Source organism: Panicum virgatum, chromosome 1K (genome assembly GCF_016808335.1).
Source record: "Panicum virgatum strain AP13 chromosome 1K, P.virgatum_v5, whole genome shotgun sequence".
NCBI classification, from domain to species: Eukaryota; Viridiplantae; Streptophyta; class Magnoliopsida; order Poales; family Poaceae; genus Panicum; species Panicum virgatum.
The window spans coordinates 17,774,185-17,792,228 of NC_053136.1; the positions used below are offsets into that span (position 1 = coordinate 17,774,185).

At 51.9% G+C, this 18,044-nt stretch overlaps 2 protein-coding genes across 3 annotated transcripts; both read right to left on the reverse strand.

Annotated features, from left to right (window-relative positions):
• Nucleotides 1-66: 66 nt before the first annotated feature.
• Nucleotides 67-2,109, reverse strand: LOC120697996 (probable lactoylglutathione lyase, chloroplastic). Its single transcript, XM_039981422.1, has 9 exons — nucleotides 1,924-2,109; nucleotides 1,635-1,821; nucleotides 1,404-1,528; nucleotides 1,217-1,295; nucleotides 911-1,109; nucleotides 763-810; nucleotides 564-671; nucleotides 339-479; nucleotides 67-255 (listed from the first exon to the last, which is right to left on the reverse strand). Exons 1-9 carry the CDS (start codon nucleotides 2,021-2,023, stop codon nucleotides 214-216), a joined length of 1,029 nt encoding a protein of 342 aa, XP_039837356.1. The 5' UTR covers nucleotides 2,024-2,109; the 3' UTR covers nucleotides 67-213.
• Nucleotides 2,110-11,370: 9,261 nt separating this feature from the next.
• On the reverse strand, nucleotides 11,371-17,226 carry LOC120698004. 2 transcript variants are annotated; one of them, XM_039981435.1, is made up of 3 exons: nucleotides 16,828-17,226; nucleotides 13,822-15,988; nucleotides 11,371-12,133 (listed from the first exon to the last, which is right to left on the reverse strand). In XM_039981435.1, exons 1-3 carry the CDS (start codon nucleotides 17,076-17,078, stop codon nucleotides 11,690-11,692), a joined length of 2,862 nt encoding a protein of 953 aa, XP_039837369.1. In that variant the 5' UTR covers nucleotides 17,079-17,226; the 3' UTR covers nucleotides 11,371-11,689. The 2 variants fall into 2 exon arrangements, with proteins under 2 accessions (XP_039837369.1, XP_039837377.1); XM_039981443.1 differs by having other exon boundaries at nucleotides 13,822-16,029; nucleotides 16,828-16,965.
• Nucleotides 17,227-18,044: the final 818 nt, after the last annotated feature.

Below are 18,044 nucleotides of genomic sequence, written 5' to 3' on the forward strand. Positions count from 1 at the left end.
ACAAAATTTTAATTATTCATGCTTTGAACTATTCGGCACATCTCACAGAAAATTAGAGCGTAGACCTGTTGGAACCAATAGTCAGCTTTGTATTCTTTGTTCCTTATTGTTCACAAAGGATCGTTTTGCAAGGTCACGTACGCGCCGCGAGGGAGACCTCACGAGGCAATGAACAAAGAGGAACAAAAACATTTCGCTCTCCATGGCTACAGGCTACTCCAGCTCCTTGGCGAAGTCAGTGTTATCGACAAACACCTGCGCAATGGGAGGGGACAGCTTTAGTTCGACTCGCAGATTATTATTTGAGACGAAACACATCAGAACAAGGAGCCTGGTACCGATTTCCAGCCATCAGGGTCCACGATGGACGTGATCTTCGTGCTGATCCCCGGCAGTGGCCCCGGCTCCCTCACCACCTGCCCCCCGAACAGGTTCACCGCCTCGGCCGTCTTGTAGACATCGTCGGTGCCGATGGCGATCTGCGTGCGGCGCGCGTTGATGTCCAGATTTCAGCATCAAGAGTTGTTCAACTGATCGAGATGCAGGCAATCCACATCTCATACCTGGGCATACGCGTTCCCCTTGGTGTACTCGGAGACGCCGTAGTTGTAGGTCAGCTCAAGGACTGCATTCTTCTCTTCAGGGCCGTACCCCATCATGGCCACCGTATACTGCAGAAGGACTTCTCCAGTGAATACACATGTCGTGGACATGGAATGCACTAGATAGGAGTTGGTTAAGGGTGAAAGTACACTTGGTCACCTTGTATTCAGGGTTATCTCTCTTCCGTAACAGCTCCATGCCACAAGCCTGACATCACGGGCAAGCAGAATAATAAGAGTGTGAGCAACTTATCATGCGGTGTGTTCTAGTGGTTCAGGAATTGTGATGACCAGTGCCTACAGCCTACCTTCTCGTAGAAGCTTATGGCGCGGTCGAGATCGCTGACGCGGAGCATGACCTGGCACAGGGGCTCCGGGGTACCCGGCCTCTCAAGGATCTTAAACTTGTAACCGTCAGGGTCCTCGACGAACGCGATCACGGTCTTGCTGCCCTTGATCGGCCCGGGCTCCTTGGTCACCTTGCCACCCTTTGCTCTCACGAGCTCACCTTAATTTCAGCGATTGACGGCGATTGATCATCTTAATTTCCAAAGCACGGTTCTAGTTGCTTGATCATCTTAATTTCAGCGATTGACGGCGCGGCAAAGGTCCAGATCTGGAGCCTTACATCGTCAACTCCAATACCGAAATGGCCGAAACCTTCGCCAATGTCGTACTTGTCGACCCCGTAGTCTGCAAAGAGAGATTGTGGATCCACCATCAGCATCCTCCAACTTGCATTCGGATTACAGATGGTGTGTTCACAGGGCAATGACCAGCAATGCAAGCAGAGTCAGAAACTGTAAGTGAGCTCGACGACAAAGTGCGAGTCCTCAGGCCTGTAGCCGAGGAACGCGTTGGTGTACTTCTCCTCGGGGATGTCCCTCTTCCTCAGCATCTTCATCCCCAGGCACTCGGTGTAGAACCTGCATTGCATTGCCCCGGGAGAACGTCGGTGTCTCAGACAGAGCGATGGACAGGCCCTGTGGTAGAGAGATAGCAAGCACATTGATCACATGTTTACTACAGTACTTGATTGTCTTGTCGAGGTAGCCGACGCGGTAGACGACGTGGAGGCGGCGGCGGTTGTCCTTCTTGGCCCACGCCAGGGCGTCGTCCGTGCTGCTGAAGGTGGCCGCCGAGGCCCGGATCTTCGCCGCCGCGCCGGCCGCGCCCCTGGGCAGCCGCAGCGGCAGCTGCTCCGCGTTCAGCGCCGCACCTGCTTGCAAAGAATGAAAGAAACAGGCCACACACACACCTGAGTTCAGGCGACACTGCAGTGGTGGTGGTACAGTCGAGCGAGTGGTAATAATTAAACCACCTGCGGCGGCGGAGAGAAGCAGGGACCTCCGGGGGACGGGTGCGGTAGCGCAGGCCACCGCCCCGCGGCCCCCGGCCGTCGCCGGGAGAGCCCTCATCATCACGCACGGCGTCGTGCGTGGTGGTAGGTGCCACGTGTGTGCGAACGTTCTTGTGTTGTGTGGCCGGCCGGGCTGCTGTGGCCGTGTGGCGGCCTCTTTTGGTTGGCGCCCCTTTCTCGTGCTATCCAACTCGGCGCTTCCATTGCTGCCGCCAGATATTATTTTGGCGCGGACGGCTGGCTGTAGGCCGGATGGACTGGTATGGAAAACAAACCGCGTTGAGCTGGGCGGGTGGAGACACTTGTCCACCTAGAACCGGCAGGCTCATACGTATTTCTTCCATTTTTATTTACATGTCGTATTAAATTTATTTTAAATTAAATTAGACTAATTTTAATCAAATCTATAGAAAAATATAATGATAATTATATTATCCAACATATACACAGTCGATATATATTTCATGGTGGATTCAGTGAAATAAATTTAGTATTATAAATTTTATTATTTTTTAGCTATAAGTTTGGTCAAAATTTACCAAATTTGACTTAGGACAAACCTAATACGACATGTAAATAAAAATAGAGGGAGTATATATGTAAGGACAGTCTTAATTGAAGTTTTCGACATTAAATTCTATGCCACATCTTTAATTTTGCTGACGTGCCGAGGCGAGAGAAGGAAGGAGTTCTATCCCTATAAAACTTAGTTGGCACGGTTAGTTCTTAGTTTTGATAACTGCAATATAAAACTATGCACTTAGAGGCATCAAAATCATAATATATTCGGGTAATCCACAGCCCCTCCTCCCTCCCTCACTCCCTCTCTCTATAGTTGTCCAAAAGGCCGCACGACACGGCAATTGTGCCGTGCCACCGTCCCGAGGTTCAAGCACTAGCACGACACGGCCAGGACTCAGCCGTGTGGTGTCAGGTCGAGGGGCATGGTAGTGCCAGTGCCGGCACTAGCACGATTGTGCCACAACCCCTTGTTCAACTCAGAATTTCATGCAGTATCAGAAAATAACTGAGAAATTGAACATCGCGGAAAGACACCAACAGGCAAGAGCTAACAAAAGATTAATTAGGAGCTTGTGCAATGGCTACCTCATTAAAAATCTCTCTAGGTAAAACTCATCCATTTGAGAAACCCTAGAGAGGAAAAAAGAGTGCAGCTGTAACATCTCGTAATTTCTACGAAAAAATATGAATTTTCAAAAACTTTTTGTGTGCAAGTGTAAATAGCTAGAATAATATTAGGTTGATCTCTTTTTCCATCTCAAATTCCTAGTAAAATTAAAATCAAATCTAAGGATGATAAATGTTAGTGTGAAGTATTTGGAGTTTTGGATATTTTTGAATCTATCTTGTTTAATTCTATTTGAATGATCTTTGTTTGAATTGGGTGGATTTGAATTTGAATGGGCCATTCAAATTCAAACTCAAAAGCTAACAAAACTAACAAACCACTAACTACCTTGGGCTGAAACCCCTACACCTAACCCAGCCCAAACTCTAACCCAGCCTACACAGCACAACCCGCTTAACCGGCCCAAACCCTGGTTCCGGCCCAACCCACATAGCCCGCTGCACGGCCCACCAGGCAAGCCCACACAACCACCTCACCTCTCCTTCCCGCCTGCTGCCACTGACAAGTGGGTCCTAGTCGTCAGGGACTCCTGTACCTTTTTTATCCTTCCTTACTACGCCTTTTCCCCCGATACCGCCCGCGCCTCACCTGCTCTGCCTTTGCTATGCCGACGCCAGCAGCCGCGACTGCCATTTCCCACTCCACGACACAGGAAAGCAACCACCCGCGCCTCCCTGTCAGCCACCGAGCCCCGCGCCGAACCCTAGCGGCTGCACGCGCTGAGCGGATGTGCGCCACGCGTCCTGGCGCGACAGTTGAAAATCACCAGCCGTCCGCCCTCGCCAAGTCCGCGAACCCTAGCCCCGTCACCTATAAAAAAGCCCTCTTTCACAGCCATTGCAAACCCTAGCCACCTTGGGGTGGTTTTCCCCTTTCCGCCGCCGCTATCAAGAAACAGAGGAGGAGAAGTGGGAGAAGGAAGGGAGGAGGAAAGGAGGAGGCAGGAGTGCCGCTGCAGCTTGCGGCCGTCGCCGCCATGCCAAGAGAAGCAGGAGCCAAGGAGTTGGGGCCAGGGAGGAAGAGGACGTCGCCGCCCGAGCCGAAGACCACTGCCACCAGGGGATCTCCGACGCGCCGCTCCGTCCGTACGGCTACACCGGCACTGCTGCTCGACACGACGGTTGACGCTCACTAACGATCATTTCCAGGCATCAACTTGATCAGAAAATCATGAGAGTTTGCATTTCTTACACGCATTCTTATTCAATAAAGTCCCTAAACCACACTTTATCTTTTAGAAAATGCAAGTTGTATTTTGGAGCTAATTGTCACACTGGGTTTATGCAGGCAAGCTGAATGCATCTCATATGTGCGTCAGGATCAGTTTACACACATATGATTGACTATAAAGCGAATATCACAACGAGTGCAAGCGTAAAGAGAGTATTAAAGACTTTATTACAAAACCGAATGTCTTAAGTGAATAAATAAATATCTATAGAGTAGCAGCGGAATCTTCTTCAGCACAGGCAGATGACTGGGAGACATACGCCTAGAAATCCTCGAAGTCTTCTGGATACTCCGGACAATTATTTTGGTCTGAGCAGCAAGTATGCAATGGTGAGTACACTTATGGTTGGTACTCAACAAGTAGTAGGGAAACATCTATAATATACATGCAAGGCTAATTCAAGAAATAGCTGACACTGTTTAACTGCATTCAGCACTTTTAGTTGATCATATTTTATTAGCAACAATAAAAAAATCGCGGGCTATTGAAAATAGCATTTGGCCTTTTCTGGCCACTATTGGCGCTATAGCGCCGCTATAGTGGCACTATGGCCGCGCTATAGTGGCACTATGGCCGCGCTATAGTGGCAGCTAAACAGAGTAGCGTTAGCTGATTGCTGCCGCAATAGCGCGCTATTTGTTTACAAGTGATAGGAAAAAATATATATTTAAGTTGATAACATAATAACAACCAACATAATCTATGAATTTTCAATATAATCCATGAGTTTCCAACATAATAACAACCAACATAATCGATAATAAGTTGATATTTGATAACATAATCCTTTCTTTTATGAAGTAACGGGCTGAGCAATAGCGGGAAAATAGCGGCGCTATGGCACTATTAGAATTTAGCGGCGCAATAGCGCAATATAGCATCGATAGCGCCAATAGCGTGAAAATTAGCAATAGCGTCGCGGCACTTGCTTCGTCCCGCTATAGCGGCGCTATAGCGTCAAAAAAGCGCAATATTTTTTCCATGATTAGCAAGCATTAACTAGATATAAGTATATACCATTAAACCTATAAGATGAGCATATAAAAAGATAAACAACATAACCATAAGTAAAAGCATCGATTTAGATCAACTTCAAGTTCAATTATCATGTGAGGGTCCAAGCCGCTCATAACCGTGAGCACGGCTGATATATCAGTTTTACACTCTGTAGAGATTGTACACTTTCACCACAATTCGTGTAAAAGTTCAAAGAACTTTAAACCCAACCATGCAAGTGCGAGCCAAGCACCATATCACACTTCCTTAGGTATGACTGCATAGGGACACTACGAGGCCTTTACAAAGATTCCCTAACCTATGACAATCCGCTAAGGTTTTAAGCCAAAGCGGCCATAACACTTCCTAATAAGAGTGACGCCTTGGCCAGGTCTACACTACTTAAGAGGACAGAGCTATACCCAACGATGCATCCCCTCTTGCCCTTTCGGTAAGATTGTCACAAGCTAGGGTTTCTAATTATTCAGCCAAGACCAGAGCCATATGGTATTGTGGTTGCACTGTTTTCTTGGGTGGTTCTCCATGTTCCAATTAACACATATGCTCTTGATTAACAACAGTAAGCCATCATGATCATGAAGTAAAATAAGTTTAACATTTGTGTCATCATTAACCATCCACAACCAAATTATAGCAACTAGCATAGCTACCCAACATGAAATTAAACCCAAGTTGATCAAGGAAAAAGGTAAACAACACTAGGTATATCCTTAATTTGGGTCCCTTCATATTATAGACACATGCATGTACGTAAGAGTAAATGTGATTGATTTGGTGTTTCATGGGTCAAAAACATGATCAAGGATCCACTTGCCTTGCTCAAAGTGCTGCCGGTCCAGTCCTTCGAAGCTATATATGTCCATGCAGCCCGGAGCCCGACAGCCCGCCCATGAGCCCGGTTTTTTAGCCCAGCCCAAGCCCGGCACGGCCCGGCCTGTACCGTGCCTGGACCGGCCCGGCTCGGTACTTCGGGCCGTGCTTGGGCCGTCAGCACAGCACGGCGGGTGGCCCGTCCCTGCACGAAGTTTAGACTATGGCCCGAAACGGCCCGTTAGCTCCATCCCCATCACTTCAGTTCAGCCCATACATGAATAACTTGAGCACCCGGGCTGCTGGGCTCCTTCCTCTTCCCCACGACCACACACTCCAAACCTTATCTGTTGCTCCTTCCTCTTCCCAGTTCCCATGACCACACACCCCAAACGACCAAATCTTATCTGTTGCTTGCCATCCTCCGCCTCCCTCATCCCTTTGGCCAGCTCGCAAGAGTTGGAGACGGCGCGCCGGCCGCGGGAGGCTGCGGCAGCGTGCGGGCCGCGACGACGACGCGAGAAGCCGCGGCGGCGCGGGGGCCGGCTGGCAGCGTCAACGGCACGGGAAGCCGGGCAACGTCGGAGGCCGCGGCGACGGCAGGCACAGCGGTGGCGGCCAGCGTCAGCAGCGCGGCGGTGTGCGCGGCAACGGCTGCCGTGCCGGCCGGGGCTCGCGACCGCGGCGATGGTGGACGAGGTGGCTGGTGCTCGCGAGCGTGGCAATCGGTGCGTCGGCTGGAGCAAGCGGACACGGCTGGAGGCCGGCGGCGCGGCGGCCTCCCCCTTTCTCGACCGCACGGGCTTTAGCCGGCATGGGCACGACAAAATCCTCGTGCCAGGCCGGGCCGGCACGACATGAAATGGGCCCATGGGCTCGGGCTTGGGCCGAGTACATGGCACGACGGGCAGCACGGCACGGCCCGTTAGCTTGTTCGTGCCGGGCCTAGCCCAATCCATACGTTTTCGTGCCAGACCGGGCTCGGGCCGGGCCGGGCTGGGCGGCCCGAATGGCCATCTATATTTGAAGCCTTGATCTTGATGTTGCTCCTTGAACTGCGGATCATCTATCGCATCGCACACGCATATACAAGCAAACAAGTGCAAAAGATAAGAAACAGTACACCAAACATCAAGAGCAGAACAAAACAAGGTTACTAAACTATTCTACTCATTGCAACGATCGTGTGAGCGTAAAGATCATCGAAAACGGATTGAAAACGGAAAAGTTATGGCTAAAACAAGATCTAAGGGCTAAAATGTAATTAAACCTTATACTCCAGGGCTAAAATGTAATTAAACCTTATACTCCAGGGCTAAAACATAAAAGCAGGGGCTATTTTGTAACTACTTGCCAACTGCAGAGGACGGCGGGTTCTAATATGGAACAACCTAGGGGTTTCTTTGCAAAAACGGCACGGTTGACCGGTACCCTAGGGTTTGACTGCAGTTTAGATTGGATCTGGGCCACCCGATCTAGATCGGACGGCTGGGGTGGATTGGGGCGGACCGGCGGCGAGCAAAGCGGCGGCGCGCAGCGGCGGTTCGCCGACTTGGCCGTAAACGGCCGTCCGGAGCTCGATTCCGAGCGGGGTTTGCACTGGAAGCATGCGTGCGGCACGGGCAATCGATCTAGGGCATCTGCGCGGTGTATTGGCGCGCGGACAGTGCTCACGGTGGCAAGTGGCGAAGCGGCAACGCCGACGAGCAAAACCGCGGGGAGAAAAACGAGAGCGCGAGGAAGAACGGGTTGGCGAGTTTCACAACCACGACGCGAAGCTACTAGGCGGCGAACTCGTCGACAGGAAGCAGTGGAACGGCATCGCGGCGGCGAGCTCCAAGTTCGCAGCAATGGCGGCGGCAGAAACTAGGGCCTTCGCGAGGTGAGACTGCGGCTTCGGGTTGGGAGTTCCAGGGGGCGCGGAGCAGCGTTTATATAGGGCGAGCAGGGCCCCCTTGGCGCGCGGGCCACGAAGGCCGCGGAGGGGCGCGGGCGGCGCTCGGACTCTGCTTGAGTCCGGGCTGCGCACGGGGAAGAAGGCCCCGATAGGTGGGGCCCACCTGTCGGCGGTAGAGGGAAAAAGGAAAGGGGGCGGCGGGTTGGGCTGGGAAGGCAGAGCTTGGCCGGGAGAAAAGGGAGTTTGGGCTGCGGAAAAAGAAAAAAAAAGGGAGTGGGAGAAAAAGAGGTGGGCCTGCTGGGCTGAAAGTGAGAAGGAGAAAAAGAAAGCTTTTGCATTTTCTCGAAAATGATTCAAACACATTCAATTTAAATTCGAATTCAAGAATTCAAATTCAAACTGAACCACAAACAAAATAAGATGCAAAGGCAGCATGAAATGCAACAAAACTTATTTCCCTTATATTCATTTTATGGCTAAGTATTTTATTTAATTCCCGACAAATGCTCTAAATTCAAGAAGAAATTAAATAAAGCCTTATCGAACCTACAACAAATCTAATTAAATTTATTTATGCTCCTAATTTGAAAATATGGGTGTTACACTAATATGCAGGTTGCAAGCACACTTTGGCCCGATATAAAATCACGGAAATTATCAGAGCACCGATTCAGGCTCAGATGGACCAAAAGTAATGCTAGACCCAATTCAGACAAGCCAAGACAGGCCAAGACCAACGTGGACTAGACAAGAAGGCCCAGGACAGCCTGCTCGAAAAAGATGGGGGCGGTTGGCGCCACTGGCAGGCAGACCGACCTACAGGTCGGCCGACCTGGCCCGTGGGCCCCACCGCTTTAGTCAAGCCACGTGTCATCTCCTGGTTGGTCCCTTAGGTCGGTTTGGAGAGTCTCACCCCGTGGCTCCCTGCTATAAATACAAAGGGAGGTAGAGATTAGAGCACACACACCTCACACCTCTCCTCTCTTGTTCATCTTGCATAGTCTTTAGGCTTAGTGGAGTTTAGGAGAAGTCTAGGAGTCATCGAGTCGCCGGAGTTGCTCGATAGTTCTGGTATGGGTTCATCTCTAGCTCTCTCTTGTAATATTTGGTCGTTTGTAATAGAAATAGACTATGGTTACCGATATCTACTCGAAGTATGTTCTGAGTTATCGGGTGTATGCTTCTTGTCATGGTTGCGTTATTATTCAATGCTTGCATTGCACGATTGCCCCGTGCTGGAGATGGTTAGTCTTTTGTTCTTAGAACTCTATCAACTGCTACAGTATTCGTATGATTGCTCTAGTGTGATGTCTATCCATCCGGAGGGTGGGAGCTCCGTGCGGGATGTTAGAGTATCCCTTACTAGTGTAGACATGGTGTCTAGATTAGCTAAGAGTTGCTAGATATCAACTATGCCCACAGTTTGTAGAAGTAGCCGGCAGGTGGTGACAGCCCTGTCCGAGCCCTTGTAATCCTCCACGTTCGGTATGCGGGGTAGGAGGTACATAAAGTCGCCGGGGTGTACGGGCTCCTCCCGTTGCTTCGATAGCGATCTCCCTGTTGTGTAGTTTAATCTCTGACGAGCTAACCAATGAGAAAGCATAGATATAGCTAGCATAGCATAGTTGACTCGAGCTCTAACTTCTGTCTTGCTCCCGACCGGGAGCATCTTTTATCTTTATTTTATTTATTTATCCAAGAGGGGTAGTTTGTGTGTGTGTCACACTACCTCCTGCCATGTTATTATCTTACCCATGTTTATGCATGAGAATATACAATAATCTAGATAAAGTTCATCAACTAGTCTATATCTCTTCATTCACCACATTCCTTACGGAAATATAAATGACACCCCGGTATACTCCCAGGTAAAATGCTACAGTGGTATTCCGTGCGCTTGCGGATTTATTCGTGGTCCATGAAATACCTGCCACACCAATTGGCGTCTGCGGGCGTCATCGCTGTTTTCCGGTGGTGACGTTGGTATGCGCCAACAATGACACGGCGCCAACATGACATGACCGCACCTCGCCACCGCCCCACGCCTATCTTCCTCGCGCATCACCGGTGAGCCCGACACCGTCTGTCCCCTTCCCTGCTCTGTTCCTTGTTGTCCAACCGCAGTGCGCCGCCGACGAGCCAACCTGTAGCAAGCCCCTAGATTTCCCTGACCTTGGTTTCCGCAGGTGCCGACGTCCGTACCTCCGTCGTAGCCCCAACCACCGTCGCCTGTCCACTCAGCCGAGTCGTCGCCGCGGCCCGGTGCACCAGTGCCCTCGCGCGGCGCAGCCACGCTGTGACCCTGGGTTGCCCGGAGGCCGCGCGTTCCTGAGCCGAACCGGCCGCAAGGGTAGCACTTTGGCCTCGCCATGCCTTGGACCAGCCCCACCTTGCTCCGCCTAGCTTTGCCGATCTCGCCCAGCCCGGCCTTTGCCTCGCCGCCGTCTTCCTTTAGCTCGTTGCCGTCGTCCTGGCTGACGATGCCAAGCCGCCATGCTGGACTTGGACGCACCGACGCCACGTTGTGGCCACGCCTCGATTTGTGCAGGTGCTTGCAATGGCCAAAGGCCTCGCCTTTTTGGCCAACCGCGCACACACCACCTTGCTGTGGACCTGTTGGATGCGAGCGTCGCCGCTACGTCGTGCGCACGACGCAGCCAGTCCTCTGTGGCATTTCGTCGAACACCTGAGCAACACCCTACACACACGCACCCTAGCACACACGGCCACACACCACCCGGCCACACCGGATCCGGCCCGTCCGCACCGGATTCGCTGTCTCACTGCGGACCCCTCTTGTTAGTGAGGGGAGAAGAAACTGCCTATGGGTCATACCTGTAAGTGAGAGGGTGAGAGAAAGGGAGAAACCGAGTTGGGCCTTGACCGTTTCCTTCAGCCCAGTAAGCCGAGGCTAACCCGAGCCGGCCCAATGAGCCGTGGACCAAGCCGAGCCGGCCCTTTCCACCTGAGCCCACGAACCCAGCCATCCTTTTTCCTTTTCTTTAACCCAAGCCTGACCAATGGGCCCCGCCTGTCATAGTCACAGCGATACTGACATGTGGGCCCAGTTGACCGGTCGACCCATTGACCGTTGACTTGGTCAATGTTGACCAGTCAACATTGATGTCAGCATTGACTGTGCTGATGTCAGCAAAAGCTGACGCCGTGACACTAAAAGAACTGTAGTTGCTTATCTAGATAGTATGATCTAGTTTATATTTTGTGCAAATTTATTTGGAGACCATAGATTAGACTACGAGCACCAATTCCTTTCAAATAGTCTTAACACATTCACCATTGATATGCTAGCAGGCAGGGGGAAGATTTATAGGATGCATCATGCAAAGGGAACACAACAACTAGTTCTTTTAGAAAATATTGACATCTGAAGATGTCTTACACTGGAGATGTACTTGTGTACTGAACAACAAGCATTAGAAGCATCGAAGCTAATATTTCCAGGAGAGGCCCCATCAGGGCGCACGACGCTTTAGTGTACCATGGCTTGGCGGTCCCTAGATCGTTCTTAATGTCACGGACGGAGACGCTTCACATGAACAGCAATGGAGGTTTGATGGCTGCATACACTCACTCTACCTTCATGCTGCTCTCACCGCCATAACTACGTACTTGATGGCTGCTGAGTCGGACGGACGGCGAGCAGCTGCTTAATCCTCACAACGAGAGACGTGAGAGGCTCCCTGTGCTCCATGAGTCCAACATCTCGCAGGAAGATGGAGTAGTTCTCAGCCTTTGAGGCCGTCTCTTCCACCGTGGACACCGCCTCCGCCATGCGACAATTGCTGAAACATCTCGCATAACAGGGATCGTGTTCTATCATGTTTATGGCTTGATGGAGGATCACCCTCCTGATCCCCGGGTAGTGAGCACTGGGTTCCATGTTTGCATTCAGCGCATCGACGAGCCTCTTGACGAATCTGTCCTTAATATAGCCATGCTCCAGTTCTCGGGCAAAGTCTTCAGGAATGACTTTACATATCTCTGAACTAAGGCCGATAAGGATCTCTAGCTCCGGCCCCTCTGCATTCATTATTCTTTCCAGCACCTGCAATCATCATTTTAGTAGTAAGTCATGATTAATTGAAGAATATAATTCAACAAATTACAGACCTAAAGTACCATTCTAAAAAGGGAAAAGTCCTATTTTCAACCCCGAACTTTCAGCGTCGTCCGATTTTCAACCCGGAACTCCTAAACCAGACATCCTACACCCTCGAACTAACGAAACCGTGCAAATTACCCCCCCTAAACCGAATCCACCCCGGTTTTCAGCCACGTCACCAGTCCACGTGGCGCCAGTGGCCACATCAGCCTTCTCCTTTTACCCTCTCCTCTCTCTTTCTCTCACAGACAGGTGGGCCATCCAGCTCTCCTCTCTTTTGTCGTTGCGGTCGTCTTCCTCCTCCGCTATCACCGGCGCTGCCGCGTCCTCCCCGGCATGCCCGCTCCTCCTGGCCCCACCCTCCCCTGCAGCCGCGCACAACAAGCTCCTTCACTCGTTCCACTGCCTCCGCGGCCTCTTCGGTCTCCGGCGCCGCATCGCCCCAACCCTGCGCCCAGAGCTCCACCGTGCCCCGCCATGGCCGCCGCCAAGGCCTCACCGCGGAAACCTCCTCTCCGCCCCACCCCGACCCAAACCGACCCTACAGTGAGCATCCCAGGCTCACCCTGAAGCCCCACGGCGTGGTCCCGGCCGCCTAGACCTGTCGGACGCCGCCGCCGGCCACCCTTAGCGCCGCCGCCTCCTGCTCGCCATGGAGCCCCTGCCTCCGATCCTCCTCGGCCCCAATCAATCCCGCAACTAGCTCCCCCACGGCGCACTGAAGCTTTCCAGCCCGCTCGCCGCCGCCCAGGGCCACCGGACTGCCGTCGCCGCCGTAAGCTGCCGCCGCCATGCCCCACTGCTCTGCGGCGCCGCCCCTCTCGATCACCCCGAGCTCGACCCAAACCACCCAGAGCCCAGAGGTAGCCCTAGGCCCCCTCCTGCCTATCCCCTACCCGGCCTTCGCCGCCGGCTAGTCAATCCGCCGGAATTTGGCCGACCAGCGCCGCCCCTCCCCTGTTTCTCCAGCTCGCGCCAGATGCGAAGGACGGAGCAGAGGGGCAGGGCGCGAGACACCGACATCGCGAGCAGGCGATAGAGCTTCCGCGCCGCATCGGCGGAGTCGCTCGCCACGACGAGGAGGTCTGCGGCGGCGGGGTCAGCGAGAGGGCGAGCGGGAGCGGGGGGCAGAGGTGGAACATGCGCGGGAAGAGGCGGAGGAAGTGGAGCGGGCTGCGGCGGTGGAGGCGCAGGCAGTGGAGGAAGATGGAGAAGAGTGCAGGCAACGTCGGCGGCGGCGAGGCAGCGGCAGGCGCAGGCGGCGGCGCCGCTGGGTGATGGCGGCGGAGGAAGACAGAGCTGGTGACGGCAGCGAGAAGAGAGAGGAAAGCCAATGACCCACTTGTCTGTGAGGAGAGGGTAAAAGGAGAAAAGCTGACGTGGCCACTGGCGCCACGTGGACAGGTGACATGGCTGAAAACTGGGGTGGATTCGGTTTAGGGGGGTAATTTGCACGGTTTCGTTAGTTCGAGGGTGTAAGATGTCTGGTTTAGGAGTTCCGGGTTGAAAATCGGACGACACTGAAAGTTCGGGGTTGAAAATATGACTTTTCCCTTCTAAAAATGTTCCTCTCATGCTATCCATGATCAACTTATGACACTAAACTGATAGCTTTTGGATCAGTAGCTCACCTCTCGAACAGAGTAAGATATTGCCTGCAGATCCGACTCATTAAGGTCAGGCCGAGCATGTAAGCACAAACTCCGCAATAGACTAGCAGCAACACTTCTATACCTATCATCATGGATCATAGTTGTGAGTTCCTTGATGAACACATGCCCTGTTTCGTTTAATATAACCGAGGAGTTATGCGCACTCTCCATTGCCAACATTGCCAGCGCTTGCCCGGCGACCTTTCGCAGCACGTGATCAGCATGTGTAACTGAGGGTCGGCCTAGGCTGAGAAATTCCTGCATCAGCCTCGTAATGATCACTTGGATGCACCCAATCTCTTGCCTTGCGTTCCCGTCTACAGCAAGGTTTCTGAGGATTCCAGCCACCAATTTCCTCGATTCTTGGCTGCTCCTGCAATCTTCGAGGATCTTTGCTAGGTTTCTTAGGACGAAGGCATGCTTCGATACCTTGTGCCGCAGTGTAATGCCGATTTCTCCCTTGATGCTTGTGAGCCTGTGCAACAACTGTAGTGATGAAGTCACAAGGACCTTCCCTTGAGTGTCAGTATACGCCGTGTCGCTTCTACAGTAGCTTGTGAATCCTATGATCTTTGGAATGAGTCCGGTTGATCTGATTATCTCCTCACAGTTGCTCTGATCACAACCAGCCAGATTGTAAAGAATTGACATTCCCAGAGCAGGGAGCAGATCCTGGTCGGTCTCTGCTAGTGGCTCCTCAGAGCTCTGTCCGGAGGTGCCAACTCGCTGGATTGAGCGATCTTGTGTTTCCAATAGGTTACCACTGTCTGGAACTGAAATACACCTTTCCTCGTGGCTGTCAGAGACATTCAGAACTGGATCATGCATTGCCTCTTGTTCATCATCTGTGTCCATAAGTGGGTTTCGTCCTTCTCTCACTTTGTTACCGCAATCAAGAAGTGCAGATACATTCTGAATTAACCCAGGGGTAGTGACCACTCGGAGGCCCTTTGCAAGCTCGGCGGTCACCTTGGCGGCGAACAATCTGATACTAGCGCTCCTTGGACGCGTCCAGTCCAGCATGTTGATTAATCTAGCTGATGTGTTTGCAGAGGTGGTGAGCTTTGCGAGGAGCTTTGTCTTAGCAGGCTCTGTCTGCAGAAGGTTGTGCATTAACCTGATCCCATGGAGCTGCATCCTGGGTGAGTCTGAGTTCAGGGAATCCATGGCAAAGCTGCTGAGGCTCATCTTCTTTGGAGCAAGAGCATCCCTTTCCATGCATTTCTCCAGAACATACCCGTGGTACAGATTGATAGATTCCATTCCCAGCTGACCTTTGAATCCACCGTGACGGGCGAGGGATCTCCGGGGGATGAATGTGAAGATGTCGAGCGTGCAGGCCACAAGGTAAAGTATCCCTTGGCCGAGGACCATCCCATAGAAGATATTCAGAGAAGCCGCGAGGTTTGTCTTGTCCCCGATGCTGTCATCATCACCATAGTAGTTGTGTGGTATGAGACGCACTAGTGCGAGCACAACACGTAAGGCTGCAGCCGGAATCTGCAAGTTGCCAAATGACACAGCAAGTGTAGCATATATCGCATATACCAGAATGAGAGCTGAATATAATGGATCATCATGCATGAACACCACCATCGCTAGGGCAATAAGCATGCACAAGTTCATAATCAGTCGGCGCCAAAACACTTGTTTTCTTCCTAGAGCACGATCAACGAGTTGGGTGATTCTTCGGAAATGTAGGCGGCTGATTGTAAGGAGAAGCACTGCTAAAAATAATACAATGAACACTGTCCACTTGGCCATTGTGCTTCTGAAAGTGGCCTCAGAACTCAACTGTATAGAGGGAGCCAGCAAAAGAATTGCAACTAAGGGGCTACACAGCGACATGGAACGGCGTAGCCGAGTGTTCCCTAGTAACTTCAGAGCTCCTGGAGACAGAAGCCGCCCAAGTGCAGCTGTTAGTATTACCATGCCAATATTAAGAATATTCAGTCGTTTCAAAACCACATCTCTTCGATATCCGAACTTTGGAGAAGCATTCAGATGTTTCAAGATCACGAACAGGTAATTCAGAACATTGGAAAGGCTTAAGATGATGACCAGCCCCTTCCAGCCAAGAGATGTAAAAGCACCTCTAGTATGGAAGAATACTTGGTAATCTAGTCTATTGTTACGGCTGAACATCCTGAAGTAAGTGTAATCAAACAAAAGGAAGCAATTAGCAATCTGCAAAATGGAATATGATGAGAAAGGCATGTATCTAAATCAAAAAGTTCATAGGCCCCTTTCTAAATATGTTCTAGGCTCTAGCTCAAAGCAGATTCCGCAAAAAGAAATCAAAGAGATTAATGATGCAGACAGCAGAGGGGTTGTTTTTGTTGATCAACTACATAATTAGCTTTGTATTGCATTAATTGCTGCATGCAGAGAGAGAGAGAGAGAGAGAGAGAGAGAGAGAGAGAGAGAGAGAGAGAGAGAGAGAGAGAGAGAGAGAGAGAGAGAGAGAGAGAGAGATGTATCGTTCAATCTATATCGTTACATTTCTGTTTAAATGGGTTTAAATTGTTGGGCAGTGTAGTCATCATCTTAAGATGCTGTGTTGATCATAAGTTTGACTAGCATGAACCTGGATAACAAAAGACTTGGTAAACTTTGTGATCAGTGTGAAGATTGTGATGAACTCCTTGTTATGAATGTGTATGCGTATGTATTTTCCTATGATAAATAGTTTGTGTTGATTCTGCTTTTCAAAGGTCTCGTCATTGGCCAGTCTATGTGCTTGGTATGTACTGAATCCGATAGAGTGCTGATAATGTGTTTTCTTAAGGTGGGCTCGCTCATCCAAGCTAGTATGTATGTTAACTGAAATGGCCCTATGAGAAGAGAAGAGGAGCGGTTGTTTTTGTTCCAAATTTAGCGGCAGTTAGCCTGTCCACGGCGAGTCGCCAAAAATGCTCTGTACGCACGTATATGTCGCCATGTATTCTGCCTCTCCAGTTTTCTATTAATTCGACGTGTGCGTACCTTGCCGCTTCAAGGAAGACTACGGTCGTCGCGAACCAAAAGTCGTCGGTTGGGCGGAGCACCGTGGGGTAGCCGCCGAGCAGGACGACGGTGGCCCACGTGAACGCCAGTGTGCCGAGCGCGTTGCCCGCCCTCTCGACCAGCGCGACGGAGCGCACGCAGCAGTTGAGCGCCTTCTCCGGCGGGGCTGCGGCAGCAGCCTTGCCGCCGCTGCGGCGAGCCGGAGCTTCGACGCCAGACCTCTGCGCCATGGCCGCTTGGACACCGTCGAGGTCAGAGACTCAAGAGGGGGCGAGCGTCCAGGTGAGCGCGCTGCGATAACGGAACGGCAGCACCACACGAAGGCAGCGTTGAGCCGTTGACTTAGCTGTCGGTCAAGTTACGGCATGCGGCAGGCCACAAATTGAGCCCGGACAGACTTCCACACGGGGGCACTCTGGTGGTGGCGAGGCGGAGGGAGATATAGTTTTCCAAATGGGCCAGGCCCGCCGGCTCGGCACTGCATAGCACGACCCAAAAGAGGCCCAGCCCGATGGCCTTAGTGCTCGGGCCGTGCCTGGGTTGCCGCACCGTCCCACGGCACTAGCACGGGGCATGACCCGTCTAAGGGGTGGCACGAGACGGCTCGCTTCACGGCCTCCCAGCGACCGTTGGATGCCCCTCCCTCGTGCCTCCGGACCGTTGGATCCGACCGTTGTGGGGGAGGGGTATATAAGCCACCCTCCCGGCGCGGCTGCCACACTGCTCCTAACCCTAAACATTTCTCCCCCTCATCCGCCGCTTGACGCCTCATCTCCTCTCTAGCTCTCTCGTCTCTTCCTCTGAACTCTCTCGTCTTCTCGAGCTTTGGTGGCCGGCACGGGCACACGGCACCGCCACCTAGACCCCTTATCTCAATCTCGCAGAGTAGATACAGCCTCCTCCTGTCCTTATCTTCCACCAGTTCTTCTCCATTGTTGCCGACCTTGCCAGACTACGGTGCTCCGGCCTCGCCGTTGACGAACCAGAGGTCCAGATCCATCCGTCCTCATCATTGTCGGCGACTCGGGTGCTCTGGCTGCAAAGGTGACTAACCCTAGATCTAACCCTAACCCTAGATCTATGGATTCTCTCTTCTCTACTCTTGCTCTAGCTGACCAAGCTATTTTCTTTTGCACCTGTTGAGGGACCTGGGTGCTGGAGGGTGACGATGGTCGTCTCAGACGAAGAGATGGTTG

Excerpts from the sequence above, each read along its gene's own strand:
- LOC120697996 (XM_039981422.1), bottom strand. The coding sequence starts at position 2,023 with ATGATGAGGGCTCTCCCGGCGACGGCCGGGGGCCGCGGGGCGGTGGCC. Across the intron at positions 1,110-1,216 it reads GACGATGTAAGGCTCCAGAT|TGAGCTCGTGAGAGCAAAGG; the intron begins CTGGACCTTTGC and ends CTGAAATTAAGG. Across the intron at positions 256-338 it reads ACCCTGATGGCTGGAAATCG|GTGTTTGTCGATAACACTGA; the intron begins GTACCAGGCTCC and ends CCCATTGCGCAG.
- LOC120698004 (XM_039981435.1), bottom strand. The coding sequence starts at position 17,078 with ATGGCGCAGAGGTCTGGCGTCGAAGCTCCGGCTCGCCGCAGCGGCGGC. Across the intron at positions 15,989-16,827 it reads GTCTTCCTTGAAGCGGCAAG|GATGTTCAGCCGTAACAATA; the intron begins GTACGCACACGT and ends CACTTACTTCAG. Across the intron at positions 12,134-13,821 it reads TATCTTACTCTGTTCGAGAG|GTGCTGGAAAGAATAATGAA; the intron begins GTGAGCTACTGA and ends TGATGATTGCAG.